This window comes from Gymnodraco acuticeps, unplaced genomic scaffold (genome assembly GCF_902827175.1).
Source record: "Gymnodraco acuticeps unplaced genomic scaffold, fGymAcu1.1, whole genome shotgun sequence".
In the NCBI taxonomy this organism is placed as follows: Eukaryota; Metazoa; Chordata; class Actinopteri; order Perciformes; family Bathydraconidae; genus Gymnodraco; species Gymnodraco acuticeps.
Genome location: NW_022990590.1, coordinates 8,193,602 through 8,209,620, shown reverse-complemented (window position 1 = coordinate 8,209,620; position 16,019 = coordinate 8,193,602). Strand labels below are relative to the sequence as shown.

The following is a 16,019-nucleotide window of genomic DNA, read 5'->3' as shown; positions in this document are numbered from 1 at the left end:
GAAATAATCTGTATTTGAACTGTACTGTACTAGCACCTAAGCAGCCAGCTTGACATTAGGACTTGCTTGTCATTGTATTTTCATGTTTTTTAAAGAAAAATGAACTTGTCCACATTGCTTGCCGAAAGGGCAGATCTGCTGGCACTAACAATGTCTCCTGCTGTGGAGAACACCCTCTCGCTAGGGACAGAGGTACAGCCAGGTAGCGCTTTGCTAACATGGCAACATAAGGATATTTGGCGTTTGTAATAGCTTTGGCTCGGTCTGAACTCTCTGCGAGTGGTGGAGGCTTACATGCTAGTGGGAGTTGGGTTTGCACTTCAGTCTTTTTTCTTTTGGTACCGGTGATATTCACGTTCGGGTGATGCCTTTTCAAATGAGTGTGCAAGTGTGATGTATTGCCAGCCGTGTAACCAATGTTAGTTGAACAATGCCGACAAACAGCTTTGGTTCGGTCCACCTGTCTTTGTACGTAACTGCGAAACCAAAATGTTCCCAAACCGGAGACGCTGATGCTGGAGGATTTTCGAGCTCAACTTTATCTGCGTTCACCATTTCGACAGTTCCTCAAATTACTGACTACATTTGAACGCATCCCTCTGACCAGCTCTCATAGTATGCCTCTCGTCCAATGAAATGACTTGCTCTATGACGCGTTGAACACAATGTGAGCAAATTACTCTGAATGCTGCGACGCAGCACCTGAGATTATTTCCAAGAAGTTGTTCACGTTCTCAATTTTTTACGTTTAACGTTATATTCGTTCGGTACACTTCGGTACACACGTGTACCGAACCGAAGGGCCCGTACCGAATAATTTCTGCACGATAATCGTGTGATGCGCATGCATGATATTGACATCGCAGGACATGTGATTTTTTTTTTAGGACGTGCGATATTAAGTAGGCAAATGAACTTAAACACGTCATGTTACAATTATTTAGCTGTTTGCTACAAAAGGAAAAGTTACTTGAGTGAGTGACATGCAGGCTCTGCATAGACAGCAAACCACCAATCACAATCATTCTTGATCAGATCACAGCAGGATAACCGAGCTAGCTCAGCTTGTTGCTCTGATAACTTAAGATCCAGAAGTCCGTGACTAAAATCCTTCATCCGGTTAAATATTGTTAAAAAAATACCAATTGCATAGCATTAAAGTTCAAGAAAGGATGGTTTGCGGACAAAAAAAAACGGTATTTTCTTCAATTCCTATATCACAATATATATCGCAGGGGAAGAAAATATCGCAATGTCAGTTTTTTCCAATATCGTGCAGCCCTAGTGTGTGTGTGTGTGTGTGTGTGTGTGTGTGTGTGTGTGTGTGTGTGTGTGTGTGTGTGTGTGTGTGTGTGTGTGTGTGTGTGTGTGTGTGTGTGTGTGTGTGTGTGTGTGAGTGACAAGAGGTATATTCAGAGCTCTGCTGGCTTCATGCTGTTGTATGATTGGTGTTTAGCTACGGTATTTAGCGTCCACAGCACCTCCGCTTTTAGGGTTGACGTACACCCAAACGTCACCCGGAGGTCCCCCGATGTTGTTGCGGGAGATGCTGCATTAGCAAAACAAACGCTAATTTTGTTTGCAAAAGGTGCAGCGGGCTTCAAACACGTTCCCCTCCACTGGTTTCAACCAAGCACTAAATTAGATGTTTTCCAAACAAATACGGTTGAACTTACACTTCCCCATATTTATTTGTAAGTAGATTCAAAGATACCAGAGTTTAGCTGAAGCTTGGTTGGGGAAACAAAGTTAGTGATTACTGGTTCCATGTTGATTTATTTCAATACAAATTGTTGGGGGAACTGAAATGCTCTTACCGTACTGGTTACTTTGCAGCCCGGACATTTCCCCCAAAACACATTTAGACGCTATTGCAACACAGAAATACCTTTCAAATCCCATCATTTTTAAGACCATCTAAATCATATTTAAGACCTTTCTTATTTTTTCGATCATATATAAGACTTTTTAAGGCCTTAAATTCTGATTATCAAATGTAAGACTTTTTAAGACCCCGCGGGAACCCTGTCTTTAAATGGGTGTCCTGATCAGGGTACCAATACAACAATAGCACGCAATGTTTGGCTAACAGATACCAAGTCATTATTTTGAATACATTGACATTTAATCTATATAGAACTTAATATTGACATCGCAAAACCCTATCCCTCCCCCTTACCTGATTCCAGGCGTCTGGTTCTGGAGATGCTCCTGCCAGCGCTGCTGATGGAGGTGTTGGAGACAGAGGGGGGAGGATGGGTGAGCAGGATGGGCATGGGGGTGAGAGTATGTGCAGGCAGAGAGGCAGCAGGGGCAGGAAGAAGCCGTCCCGGACCCTGGGCCTGTGCCTGGGTTCTGGAAGAGGGGGCAGTCCTGCTGTCCACAGGGGCAGCACAGGGGGGAGTGGAAGTGACAGTGCTGGCAGCAGATGGGGGGGGGCTGCAGCGAGTGGGAGGAGGAGGACTGGGACAGGCTGGAGGAGACGTGGCGTTTGGGGGAGGATGGAGGAAGGTTCCTCAGGGAGCTGTTCTGTTTGACCACGCCGCCATTCTGGCTGGGTCTGTTTGTTCTCTGGACCACGTGTGATCTCTGCTGGACTTTACACCCTCCGTCCTTTACTACAGCCTCCTGGTCTCCATCTGTGAAGCAGTCAGCGGCTGTGAGAGGGTCCTGGCCGCTGCTGACCGGTGTGCTGCTGTTTGAAGGGCCGTTTCCGTTGGCGCTGAGATTATGGTGTCCTCCGTTGCCGAGGGCCACAGAGTCGACGCTGGCATCGCTCAGGGCCATGGTCCTCTCCCAGCGGGCCTGGCAAGGACACGGTCAGTCCTCTGGGAGAGAAAAACAAACAAAGAAAAGTTAAGGATCTGTTAGGCAGACCAAACAGTGGGTTAGAGAGGAATGTAAACTGTGAGGTGGTTAATATTTATTAGGGATCAGGGATGCAAACTCATCAGGTATGAAAAAGGTGACAAGGATCCGAGCCCCCCGACCCCACGGAATATCGGCTTTAAAATGAGGAGTCAGAACAACTAAATCAGCAGTGTCAATAATAACAGAAACGCCAAAGAGTCACATCTAATAGAAATATATAAAAGCATTTATTTTAATTGTGTAGCAGTCAGTTTATAATTCTGGCAGCACTGTTGAGCATTTTGAAAATGTATTTTCATGCCTCTGTGCAAGGCTTAGTCTTTCTATCTTTATAGCCACTGGTGTAAAGTAACTAAATTCATAAACTCAAGTACTACTTGGGTACAATTTTGAGATACTTGTACTTTATTTAAGTATTTCAATGTTTTGCTACTTTGTTCTTCTTCTCCTCTACAATTCAGAGGTAAAAAGTGTACTTTTCCTCCACTACATGTATTTAATACCTTTAGTTACTTTACAGATGTGGATGAATGATGTGAAATCTAATCAAGTGACATCACACTGAAATCACATCAGACTTTAGTTCCACCTGGAGTAAATTCACAAGCTACCCTGCAGTATACAAAGTCATTCAAACTAGCTGCACTTATACCAGCTTTGAGAACACTTTCATGATCAATCATTATAAAACATATCATATATATTATTCTGAAATGGACCAATCTGCACAATCACTACTTTTACTGTCGCTACTTTCACTATATTTTGATGATAATACTTTTGTACTTTTATTTGAGGAACATTTTGATTGCAGAATTGTTCCTACATTCGGGTACTTCTACTTTTACTAAAGTACAAGACCTGAGTACTTTTACTTGTACTCAAGTACAAGATCTATACTTATACCACCTACGTTTATAGCCTAACTATTAGAAAACGAAGGCTAAAGCTAACGTTAGCAGATAGTGACAATGTATGCACGATAATTATCGGCCCGATAATTATCGGTCCGATATTAGGAATTATGACGTCATCCCGATAAACCCGATACCAGTATTAATAGCCCCGATAATATACAATATATTTTTTGGGTAAAAAAAAAGAAAAAAATACTGCGGTGTGGGTGGATTGGGATGAGGGGCGCTTGTTTTTCACTCGGCTCCTCCCGTTTTGCCAGTACTGTGGTATTAGTGGTTTAGGAAGAGGGGAGTTCTTCACAAATCCAGCGCTCCCTAACTCATGCCTGGCTGTGACGTAAATGGTGTGCGGCCGTGAAGCCAGGACAGTAAACAAACATGTCGTCGGTGGTATGGGCGTTGGAGCTATGTGCAACTCAAGGCTTATGCTCGAACCGGAGCTGCCTGGACGCTGCAATCATGTTGCACACACTATCCGTGCTGAGTGTGCTTCCTGCATAAAGTCAAGTGCTCGGCGCAGTTGTGGCAAAATGTCGCTCCTCTGTTTTCATTTAAACAGCTCCTTATATCCGTTAGCGCAGCTAGCTAGCACCAGATGCTAACAACAACAATGCACGTAAGGTCTCTCTCTCGCTCGCTCGGGCCACACATACACACACCCTCCCGGTCCTCCAGATCAGTGGTTCTCAAATGGGGGTACGCGGACCCCTAGGGGTACGTTGGAGTACTGCAGGGGGTACGTGAGATTTATTTTTATGTTAATGAAAAAAAAAAAGACCAATTTTAGGAAATGTAACGAAGTTTGAGCAGTGTGGGTTTTATATTAACAAAGTTACACATATTTCAAAACGCGAAGTGTAATAACTGTAGTGACCTTCCTGTCACTGAGAATAACAAAGATCCTCAGTGAAGCACAAGCCCATGTTTCTCACTACATTGTAAGTACAACTTATTAAAAAGATCAGTTCAATGCAACTAATGTCATCTTAGTGTTATTGCATGATGTTAAAATTGGTTTGCCATGAATTTAGTGATGGATTGTAAACATTTGAAATGTAGCATTTAAGTGTTTCTCAGTTACAAGGTTGTTGTTTTAATAAATCAGACACTGATGGTGCAGCACTGTGCTGTACCTCTTTATATAGGCATTTCTTCCCTAACAAATTGTTTTTGTGCTGATCAGGGCATGGCTGAATTTTTTTTTCAAAGGGGGTACATTATTGAAAAAAGTTTGAGAATCACTGCTCCAGATGGCCAGTCGGTGCCTGCCGGTGAGCGTGGAAGTGTGGTCTGCCACAAGCGGGCGGCAGGAGCGGGGCTGTCAGCATCAGCTTGTAGATGGTATTTTAAACTCGATGCGCTCTGAAACTACGGGGCGGCCGAGGAAAAAAAATACACATGCGTTAATCGCATTAAAATAATTAGTGGCGTAATTTTTTTTTATTATCGGTTATCGGTATCGGTCTTGAGAAGCAGGAAGTTATCGGTATCGGTTTCAAAAAACCAATATCGTGCATCTCTACTAGTTAGCTAGCTCAACGATAATATTGCGACAGAAAAACGTTTCAGTTCACATCACGCTCTGCCGCTCTGCTCTGAACACCTGAACGGCCTGTTCTAACAGCTGTTCACCAGCGGTCCAGTCTGTACCACAGTGACTCCGGACCCCACAGTTAATATTAACGAACGCACCCGTAGGTAATGTAGCTGCTGAAGCTAGACCCTCATACCGGAGTAGCAGAGCCTTATTATCCATCCATGAGCAGAGCCGACAGGCAGGAAGACTCGAGCTTCATTATAATATATAAAAAAAGAACACCATGCGTGTCATGATGGCACATAACGGCTCGCGGCCGCAGATTACTCCGGGTCCCAGACCCCCCCCACAAATATTTTTATTGCAGATCTACATGAATCACACAAACGACCTATTTTGGATTCAAAACGGCGAATTTCGCCGAAAGGTGACAAGTTTGCATCCCTGAGGGATGCTCCGATCGACAATTTTGGGGCCTATCGACGGAATCAGTATCAGCCGATACCGATCTGATCGAGTGGGCGGGGCCTATGGGGATCTTCCATTTAAAGTGATGTTTAAAACTCAGTTAATGGGGCTCATTCACTGGCACTTTCACAAACAACAACCAACATAATTAGTACATTCAAATGAAGTACATTATTCAAGTTTACATTAACTTTGGATAATAACACGGGAGAAATGAGCGGAAGCGCTCTCTCTCCCTCCCTCTCCTGACAGCCCGTCAGTATCGTCTCATGCAGCTCACTGATCCAGTAATGAGTGACTCGACAGTGAAGAATAAACATATGTATAACTAGTTTAGCTTGTCCCAGAGGTAGATAAAATAGCTAAGTGTGTTAGGTCTAACTCTTAGTGTGTGCTTAGCTCCGCTCACCGGTCCGTCTCAGCGGGCGGAGCTGCAGGATTTCTGCTTCACACACGTTGCATACCGCTATTTTACTGTCTTTTTCGGACACCTTAAAATATTGCCAGATTGGTGAAGCCATTTTGGCGAACTTGTTTTGCCGCGCACAGAGAAAAGGGTCATCTATTTTCCGTCATGTGATCGGCTCTCCCGATCAGCATTTATAGAGCACCGATCGATCGGCAGAGAGAGAATATCGGCCGATATCGCACGTTGATACATACATACATGATGATACATAGCACATTTGTTACAGCAGGATAATCTCCACATAAAACACCACTTTTTGTTTTTGATTTGTAATTGCAATCATCTGAAATAAAAAGCTAATGTTACATTTTCACAGCTGCACATCACCACCGCTAAGTTAAAAGGCAGTTATGTTCAACATTGTCTCATTTGTTGGCAACCGCTGTTATTGCTACAAGATTTCGACATTCAGAAGTATGGTATTTACTGAAGAAATGTATGAGAGATCCACAATATGTGGAACACAGCTCCTAATCAGACTATATTTCTGGCTTCTATTCAGGCACTCTATTAAATAGGAAGATGTCAAAGATAGGTAGCTTAGCTTAAAGTCTTTATGTCATAAAGAGGCAATTGGAAACAGCCTGGCTCTGTCTGAAACCTGGCTCTGTCTGAAGCTGAAACAATCTTGCAGTCTTGTCTGATAAATCCACACAAAAACCACCATACATAAAATGACAAGTTATGTGGAGTGGTGAGCTGGTTATACCCTTCCACTAACCTTTTGGAGGCTTGTTGTTGCCAGTAAAGCACTGCTACCAAGTAATTAATATACACAAGTGAAATCACAAATAGTCCACTTTATTTTATTACAAACTAAAGAAACGAGAAATATGCCAAATAATAGCCTTTGGATGTGCTGGTTGGTGAATTGTAAATGCCTTCGGAAGCTTTTCCATCATATGCTAATCGAGCTGACAGCCTTCTGGCTCTACCTTTAAAGTTTATCGATATGATATTGATTTCATGTAACTCTCGCCAAGGGAGCGTCTATGCATATTTCCTAAACTAGTACAATATTCCTTAAAAAACAGAATGATGCAAACGTGAATATACGCAATCTATTTTGAGATTGAACACACTGCTGCCCAAACTGAGAATTGAGACACAAACATCTTCTATGAGAGAATCCAAATGGTGTTGAATGATGTTTATCTAGTATTGACAAAGTGTGAACTGAACATCAATCTACTACAACAGGGATCTCTAAAAGGGAACCATCTAATAAAAGAAAAAGAACTCAGAAAGTGAGCAGGAAAGCTGCAGAGACTGCAGGAGGAAAACTATGGTACAGCATAACACATTGGGAGAAAAAACATCAGATTAAGTTGTTTTGCAAACCGAGAAAACACAAAATCTCATTATAGATGCAAAAACTTGTATTCAAAGAGGTGCCTGTAACTTCTCAAAAGTAGCATTCTACGCATTAATTACAGTTTAATATTTAAGTACAACATATTAATCAGAATACTTCATTTATCCTTGTGAGAAATAAGGTTTTGTGGCTTTGAAGTTGCTTTAACTTTAGAATAAAAATTCAAGTGTAATTTTTTTTTATAAAATAATGTAAATAACAATATGAAGTTTAACAAGAAAAAGTGCAAAAACAAATTAAAATAAATATTTTCATATTATATTAGAATTGAAGTCCATCTCAAAGTAATGTGCACATTGCACTTAAATATTTAACAACAATACATTGTTAAAAGTTACAATACGGACAGTGGAGTACGAGGATTAATGAATGAAAACCAGAATATTGCTAGATGTAAAGTAACTTTATCAAACAAAGCTTAATAAAGATCAAAGTGACTAAAAACAGCTGATAGATGCAAAGAAAAGTGTAAGTGAAAACCCCCATGCTGATCCTGCCTTGCAAAACAAAGGAAAGTCAAACAGATGCTCAAAAGCGTTCGATGGGAAGGAGTTTTTGATGTATTCTGAATCACCACTGAAATATTTGGCAAACAGGACCTTATGGGAGTCCCAACATCAAATAAGGGCCGTTTCAGATCAATATGATTTATGAAGCATGACTACGACCCAGCATAAATCTTTGGTGTTTGTATAGATTACAAAGCATGAGACACTCTTGCATTGGAGGCTTAAAAAGATTGTTCCAACAGAGTGAGAACAAACAGAAGGTTCACGTTATGCTACAGTGTCAGCCCCTATATGTGGTACGGCTTGAGTTACAAAAAAACCTCACAGGAGACCGCGATGTGAAAATGTGATTCTGTGTGCTATTTCACCAGAGAAGGGGGAAGAGTGAGGAGGAAGAAAAGTATGTGTGTCTGCAGCTTTGTGCCATGATATGCTTGACACACTTCAAAAGCGGTTGAGTTGTGCGTCACAGGTAATGCAGGGTTGAGGTGGGCGCTGTTGTTGGAACAGAGCCTAAAATTCAGACTCATGTTGGAAAGAAACCTGATATAACATAGGAGGAAATAATCATATTACAAGGCTCAAAGACAGACAGATAGAGACTTTAGACATGTTTTATTCAGATATCAAGCCAATCTACGTAAACTTTTGACATTTCGTCAAAGATAAATGTGAATTTGGGCATTTCCATCAACTGGTTTGGGGTTATGATATACATAATGCAAAGCGGTCAGTAGTTGGTGGTATATGCTACAGTTGACCTATGGCTGTAATTCCGCAGTGAACAAGCGTAGAAGAAGTAGCGATTGTGAACCGGAAACAAAACGAATCGCCCATCCAACCCATCTTACCGTCTGAAAAAATAAGTGTGAAAATAGTCAGCAAACTACGCATTGATTCAATGAGTGTATTATTACAGCAGCATGCATGTTGTCAGTCATAGCCTTCCCAATACCCTTTTTGAAATGGCGAGTACAGACTACTGAGACCAACAATGAAGAGATGTTTTTTTCTTATGCAAGCAAAGAATTTGGCTGATGTGCTAGTCTTTGCGGTTTGTTCAAATTTGATTGTTTGGCCAAGACACCGGCAACCTTAGGAGACCCTAAAGTAAGTTCCTTAAGCTACATTTTGTGACAAGCTTGCACCGGTCGAAATTGTCGCAGAGCGCTGCGCTAAAAGTCCAAATTATTTCAACTTTGTCCTCGATTGCTGCTGACCTTTTGACATGCAACCAATCATGTGACTGCTGTGCTAAGCGAAAAGCGATGCAAGCTAGCAGGGGAGGTAACCGTGGAAACAAAACTAATGTTTCCGCGGTTGTTTTCACCACAAGGGGTTCCCCCCAACCTCGTGCAAATCGCATTTTGTATGAGATATTTCAAAATGCACATAAAAAGACGAGTATGGAAACATGGCTGATATCTAGGGTTTGTTTCTTCAATACAAACTGGTGTGTGGGTACTAGTATAAAGAGGAGCCTTTGATCTCTTTTTCCATGTTTCACCTGTCAATGTCAATAAAGCCTGAAAATGGCCAAATAAGTATGCATTAAACTATGGTAGTCACTACTTTGGACACATTGAAGAGTAATTGCATTGAAAAGATATGCATGCAACTATTATTTCAGCCAGTTTCTTAAAAAACAAAAGACCAGCATCTCAACAATTATAGTATGCAAGAACTACGTTTTCAAAATCTGCCAAAGGTCAAATACCTGCCTGACAGTGGCGGCTGGTGGAAAATATTTTTGGTGGGGCTGTTGATATAGTGAGTAAAAAAATTGGGAGAAATGACCCCTTAAATTAGGACTTCTGGTGATGTAATGGCGCGTTTCCAGTGCAGCGCGGAGCTCGCTTTAATGCTGCGTTCAGACCATAGACTGTATATATAAAGGTTCAGACCGGACGCGATGCGAATATTCGCTTCGCTCTAAACGCTCCTATCGCATCGCTCTAGTCGCTCGAGTTTCACCGCGGCTGCCAGCTGTGTTTACTCGCATCATTCAAACAAGACGCGCTGGCTCGGGAGCTACAACTACAACAAAATGAACATATTTTACCGTGATTAAATTGTAATACACGTTTCTAAATGATGCCGAAGTAACAACATACTGATACCGGTTAGTAAAAACCATGAATTAATGCTTTGACAAGTCTGCAGACAGACGGCAGGCGAAAAACCTTTTAGAATGCTTGTTTTCTGAATGGAGCTTGGCTAAGCTAACGCAGTATATGCTCCGACCGTCCACACTCACAACAACGGCCTATACAGACATAAATAAACCAGCGACTGTATTCTCCATGACACAGACAGTCTGTGGTTTGTACTTGTTTAACTTTTGTCTAGTTTCTGAACAGATCGTAACAGCCTCCCCGGCTGTTTGAAGAGCAAGCATGGGAAACAAAAGATAGCATTTACCTGTTTGCATCCAGCTAGCCATGCCTTTCTGGTGTACCAGCTACGTGAGAAGCCTCTTTGATACGTTTGGTCTTTTTCACGAGCTTGCTGTGATATATACAAATCGGGTTGGTCCGGTCCAAGGTCTTTAACACTAGAACCGCCAGAGGTCGCTGTATACCTAAAACCGCCAACGGGTCAAATGTACCCGCTATTGATTTTCAAGGTACAATGTTCTTTTATTTATCATACAGAACAGTGAGTTTTGATCGCACAGGGATGAAACTTATACCAATAGAATCTGTGGACTCTCAGCTTTTCATATGATATAGTTTGTGCAGATAGCATGAAGTATAAAATATCGCTACCAGTGCTGATTTAAACGCTTGGTGTTAGACTTGTGTTTTGTTTAGGTACAAATCTCTCTATCTATAACTATCTATCTATAACTATCTATCGATCCATCTGTAATGTTCTGTTCTATGGACATATGATTGTCTACATAAACAGACGACGCGGACTACTTCTCTCATTCCGAGTGTCCATCTTTATTCAACTGGCAAGTAACCTGCACACATGCATTACGTCCTCAACGATCTTGTATTCTCCAAGATGTTACACTATCTATAACTATCTATCTTTCTCTCTCTATCAATATAGCTATCTATCTCTCTATCTCTATCTATAAGGAACCGCAGTAGACAAAAGGTGTTGCTATAGCAACACGTCATGTTTACGCTGCATTTTCTATGAGGTAAATATTACCCGCTAGCGGATATGGGTATAAATGGCAATATTTTTGACGATTTTTTCAATCTGACTTCCTATTGACCATTTTTAACAACAGAGGGTGTTATATAACACACTTTCAGGAAAAGTCACGGACTGGGAGACTTTAATATGTTATGGAAAAAAAGTTACATACAATCAAAAAACAGCTGCGGGTAAAATTTACCCGTTGGCGGTTCTAGTGTTAAGTATCAATTTATCTCCCAAACTTCTCCTTTCGAAAGGATTGGAGAGTAGCTCTTGCACGGAATTGGGTGCGGATCGAGGTCCGGCGACTCCACCTGCACACCATTCTCAACTTCTGCGTCACCTTGGTCACTCACGAGTCTAAAAAACAACTCACGTCAACGCACGTAAGCAACGTGGGCGCCAACGTGAGCGGCCTCGTGACCAAAATATTTGACGCCGCTGATTGGCTGAAATTATGTTTCGGCGGCACAGTTTACTATTGAGACTTTTGCAACGTGCTGGTTGCTGCTGTTTGGCTCGGAGGCTCCGCCCGGTAATGATAAACTAATGCCATGGGCAAGGCCAGGCAGGAAACGTGACTTATCAGTAACTTTAGACATCGTAACACAATTTTAAACGAGATTTTATTGTAGATTATACATTTTACTGATACCAATTGTATGATATTTACCTTGTTCATTAAAAATAAAAATAAATAAAAAAATTTAAATATATTTTTTTTAAATATATGTTTTTGTATGTGGGAAGAGGTGGGGCGGCGCCCCTAGCGCCCCTATGGGCCGGCCGCCACTGCTGCCTGACATGTGGCCAGAAGTGCAACATGCCTCAGAGGGTAAGGCCACATCGAGCAGAAATGTCCTGCATTTGGAAGAAGAAGCCGAGTGTATGACCTCAATCACTACTCAGAAGCTAATCCTTACAGAATGTTGTGTTGGTTCACAATAATGCTATTACAATCCCCCAGTATGAATTTCACATTCTGCTGTCAATACTGCTGTGACAACTGATGTCTTACTTTCTAAATATGTAAACGACAGCACTTATTGTGAATAACTCTTTCTTGATGCATGAAGAGCCAAGACTATCTGAGATTCCATCAAGACATAAATCTTAGACTGGAGGTTCATGACGTGGAAAATGTTTGAGATGCTGTGGACCTGAACTGATTACTGCAGAGCTTCAAAACGCACAATATATACTGTGTAACATGATTGCTTTGTCCTCTCACAATATCCACTCAAAACCATTGTGACTGAAGCCACTTCAAAATGACTTTAATGTCCAAACTGCAACCTTGATTTGATCACTATTTACCTTACCCTTTCAAGCAACCTATGCACCAGGGTTCATACACTTTTTCACCAATGACTTTTCCATGACCTTTACCTAATTTTCCATGACCAAAAAAATTACTCTTTCTCAGCGGTACCACCGAAAATGGTTTATTTTAACATGGAACAGGAAAATAAGGACTGAAACATGTTGTGCCTATCTAAAACAAATCAAATAGTTGGCTTACTAGCTTCTAAAGCAACGCTAAAGCAACTAAAATCTCTCACCAGCAAAATACCTTGACAGTTAAATGCCATTTTACGTTTCATTACTATACGATACAGTATTTATTATCATTATAGTATTACTATTTCGGCGATTAGATAAAATATAAATTATATTTGATGCAACTTTAGTTACATTTCCATGACTTTTCCAGGTTTTTAATGACCGTAAGAACCCTGATGCACACACGCGGGTTTACATTTCACCCCAACCATGACGCCAGACTAAATGTAAGCTCCTAACTATACATCACACTAGCCTGTTTCTCCCGATGCGACCAAAGCGCTCTGTGACACCTCAACATGAGTGAGCGGTGAAACCTGAGCATGACAGCCCCGTCGGGTCAGAGGTGGTTGGGAGGACGGGGTTGAGAAAAGGGGAGGAGAGGGAAAGGAACAATAACTCCGGAGCCCGAAGAGCTCAGAATAGCAGAGTAGTGAGGGAAACCCAGATGAAGTCATTAGTCTGGCTCCCACAGCTGTCAAGAGCCTGTCAGGACTTAAAGAGCCTTGAATGGAAACACCAAGGCTTACTGGAGATCAAGTAAGAAAAAAGAATGGCGTGTATATAGATAATATATTTCAGTTCCTACGTAACGGTGTAAATGTGCAACCGAGTGTGCTTTGGGCTGTTTGTGCCTGAAGGAATTTAGCCCGTGTATGCGCATGAGAGTGTGTATGCTGAGCGTTGACAGGCAGGTGAGACATCTAGGGCAGACTGTGCGGACACAAGCAGGGTCTTGTGTCTCCCTTCAAAATAAAAGCTGACAGCTGGACCAAGCTGCACCCTGAACCACTGGAAGCACGGCACTAAATATGCATCTATTTATGCGGGAAATTTAGCAGTTGTTCTTGATCAAAGAGATGCCAGAATAACTGAATTAAAGCTAATTCGCAATGCAACCTGGTAGTAATAAACTGTAGCCGAAAAGAAGGTAACGCTAGCAACCAAGTAAGAAATAAAGAAGCAGTGTATTGTTGGGTGGATTAGGGATTCCCTCCTACTTTCTAATTTGTTTACCTCATCTTGTAACGAATGTATTCAATTTGGATTGATGTACTTCAACTACAGAGAAATTACGGAAATGGAAAGCCATACCTCATAAGCATTTAGCAGAAACATTCCACCACACAAGATATACAAGTACAGTTATTCAGATTGGCTTTGACCTTTGATAAATGCACTGACCTTGAATCCTAAACAATGACTCCCGTTTATCCAACAAGTCAAACTATAGATTTATAAAAATGATTATGTGTCATTGTGTGATCATTTGTACCCTAATATCTGCAGCTTTAAGGGATTACATGTGTCAGTAATGACAGCCACACTCAGCCCCCCTCAAACCCAGATAAATCCTTGGTAAGAAGGATTATTTAACCTTTAAATAAGCCAAGACCAAAAACCAACATGTGTAATGATTCCCACCGGGGTTCGTGGTTTGGACTAACGCAGGTGATGACGAGGCGCGTCTTCTGCCGTCTTTCATGTGAAGTTTATGATTATGGGGTGTGAGAGATGGTTAGACCCAGGGCGACAGGCAGCAGCGCAGCACAAGGCAAGGCATCCTGCATCCCTTTAATTAAAGCTAATAGGCAGTAATTACCACATATCAGTCAAGAGACGGTTAATAACACCATCACTTCTTATAATAATAATAATAACGCCGCCAAAAACAACAACAGTCGTCTCTGCTAGGTACTCACACGCCAGACATGGCTCTAGGACACATTCTCTATGTCATGTTTCTGGTTGTCAGGAGAGATTTTGGACATATTTGACCCCCTCTGGGTGCTTTTTCACAGCTGGGCTGTAAAACATTCCAATTTGATGTAGATGGCTCAAGGCTACAGGGAAGTCTTGTAGTAAAATAAGTGAACACAGCGAGGCAACCTGCCGTTCTTCTTTATCATTCCATCAACCCAGGAGTCTTACACAATCATTACATTGACAACTAAATTAGTTTCATAATGAGTTGTAAAAACAATGGAACTTCCTATTTAACATTGTTAAAATTGAATGAGATGCTGCAAATGTACTGTATAAAAAAGTACGGCTGCTTTAAAGACTAGTAATAAAAACGTTAATGTAAAAGCTCCAAACTGGTAAAGCGAATACCCTGTCAACTAATATTTACATCAGTGTCATTCCGGTGAAAACACGAGTTAATTTAATATTGGTTGTAAAGCTTAAATTTAGTTTGGCTATACATCTAATTGAACGTAAATCCATTATACCTTTCAAACTGTAAGTTACCTATATTAGGTTGATAAGATAAGCAACAGCAACTTGTGAAAATTATGCTTATGATGTTTTAAGTGGGAAAAGTTAAACAGCAAGCTTGCTTAGATTCTACTGGTGGCTAATTGAGGACATTGGAGCTACAAACTAGTTTTTACTTTACTAAAAACAAAGTCAATGCATCAGTAATATCCAGAAAACGCTAAAGGGAAAAGTCATTTTGTCATCCGTCTCCTCCGCTCCAGGCAAACTACTTGGACAGACACACTGACGCTCTACGACGGAGGCGCATGGACCCAAACGAACACAAATAGCGAATCTGGATTTTCCCACTACGTTGGAACACGTTAACGCACACTCCCATTGCAGCCTCCTTGACTTCCTCGTCTAAAACGGTCATCTAAATCCGGAGAAAATGCACATAAAGAGCAGGCAAAATCCGTGTGAAGAGCATACTCATAGTATCCTACCGTGTGTTGTTTCCCGGTGCTTTGCGCTGGTTATCGACGGTGTTGTCTGCAGCACGCGGCGCTTCGTTACAACCAAAAACAATTAAAGAGTCCTTTGGTTTTAGTAGAAATATCTCCAAGCGCTGGTAGACAAACAATTCACCCCGAAAAGGCGACAAGAAGTATCGGGGAGAGCGGGCTGTTTCTCGTGGGAGTGTGTCCTGCCAGAATGACAAACAGCCACACACACAAGCCCCGGCTCCCTGCTCTCTCCAGAGGCAGGAGGCGGTGAGCTGGAACTGCACCGGCGTAGACCACTGATAGGACAGCCTCACCGGCTGCTTTAACCAGCTCACTGCCACACCGGCAGGTACCTTCACCACTCATACGCAATACAAGAGTTTGAAAACTTAAGGCGAGACACCCCAGGTGAATAGGGTAATTTGTTTAACTTAAAGGTATCAGCT

The 16,019-nt window shown here is 41.7% G+C and overlaps 1 protein-coding gene across 2 annotated transcripts in view; it reads right to left on the bottom strand.

The window, feature by feature from the left end:
- The window catches only part of disp1 (dispatched homolog 1 (Drosophila)), a 107,627-nt gene that overhangs the window by 27,058 nt on the left and 64,550 nt on the right, over nucleotides 1-16,019 (bottom strand). Inside the window, exons 1-2 of one of the 2 annotated variants that reach the window (XM_034228587.1) lie at nucleotides 15,574-15,864; nucleotides 2,180-2,828 (exon numbers count right to left, since the gene is read on the bottom strand). In XM_034228587.1, coding sequence (XP_034084478.1) covers nucleotides 2,180-2,787 — 608 coding nt within the window. In that variant the 5' untranslated portion in view covers nucleotides 2,788-2,828; nucleotides 15,574-15,864. Of the gene's footprint in view, nucleotides 1-2,179; nucleotides 2,829-15,573; nucleotides 15,865-16,019 lie in introns of those variants that run through there. The other variant, XM_034228586.1, reaches the window with a different exon arrangement.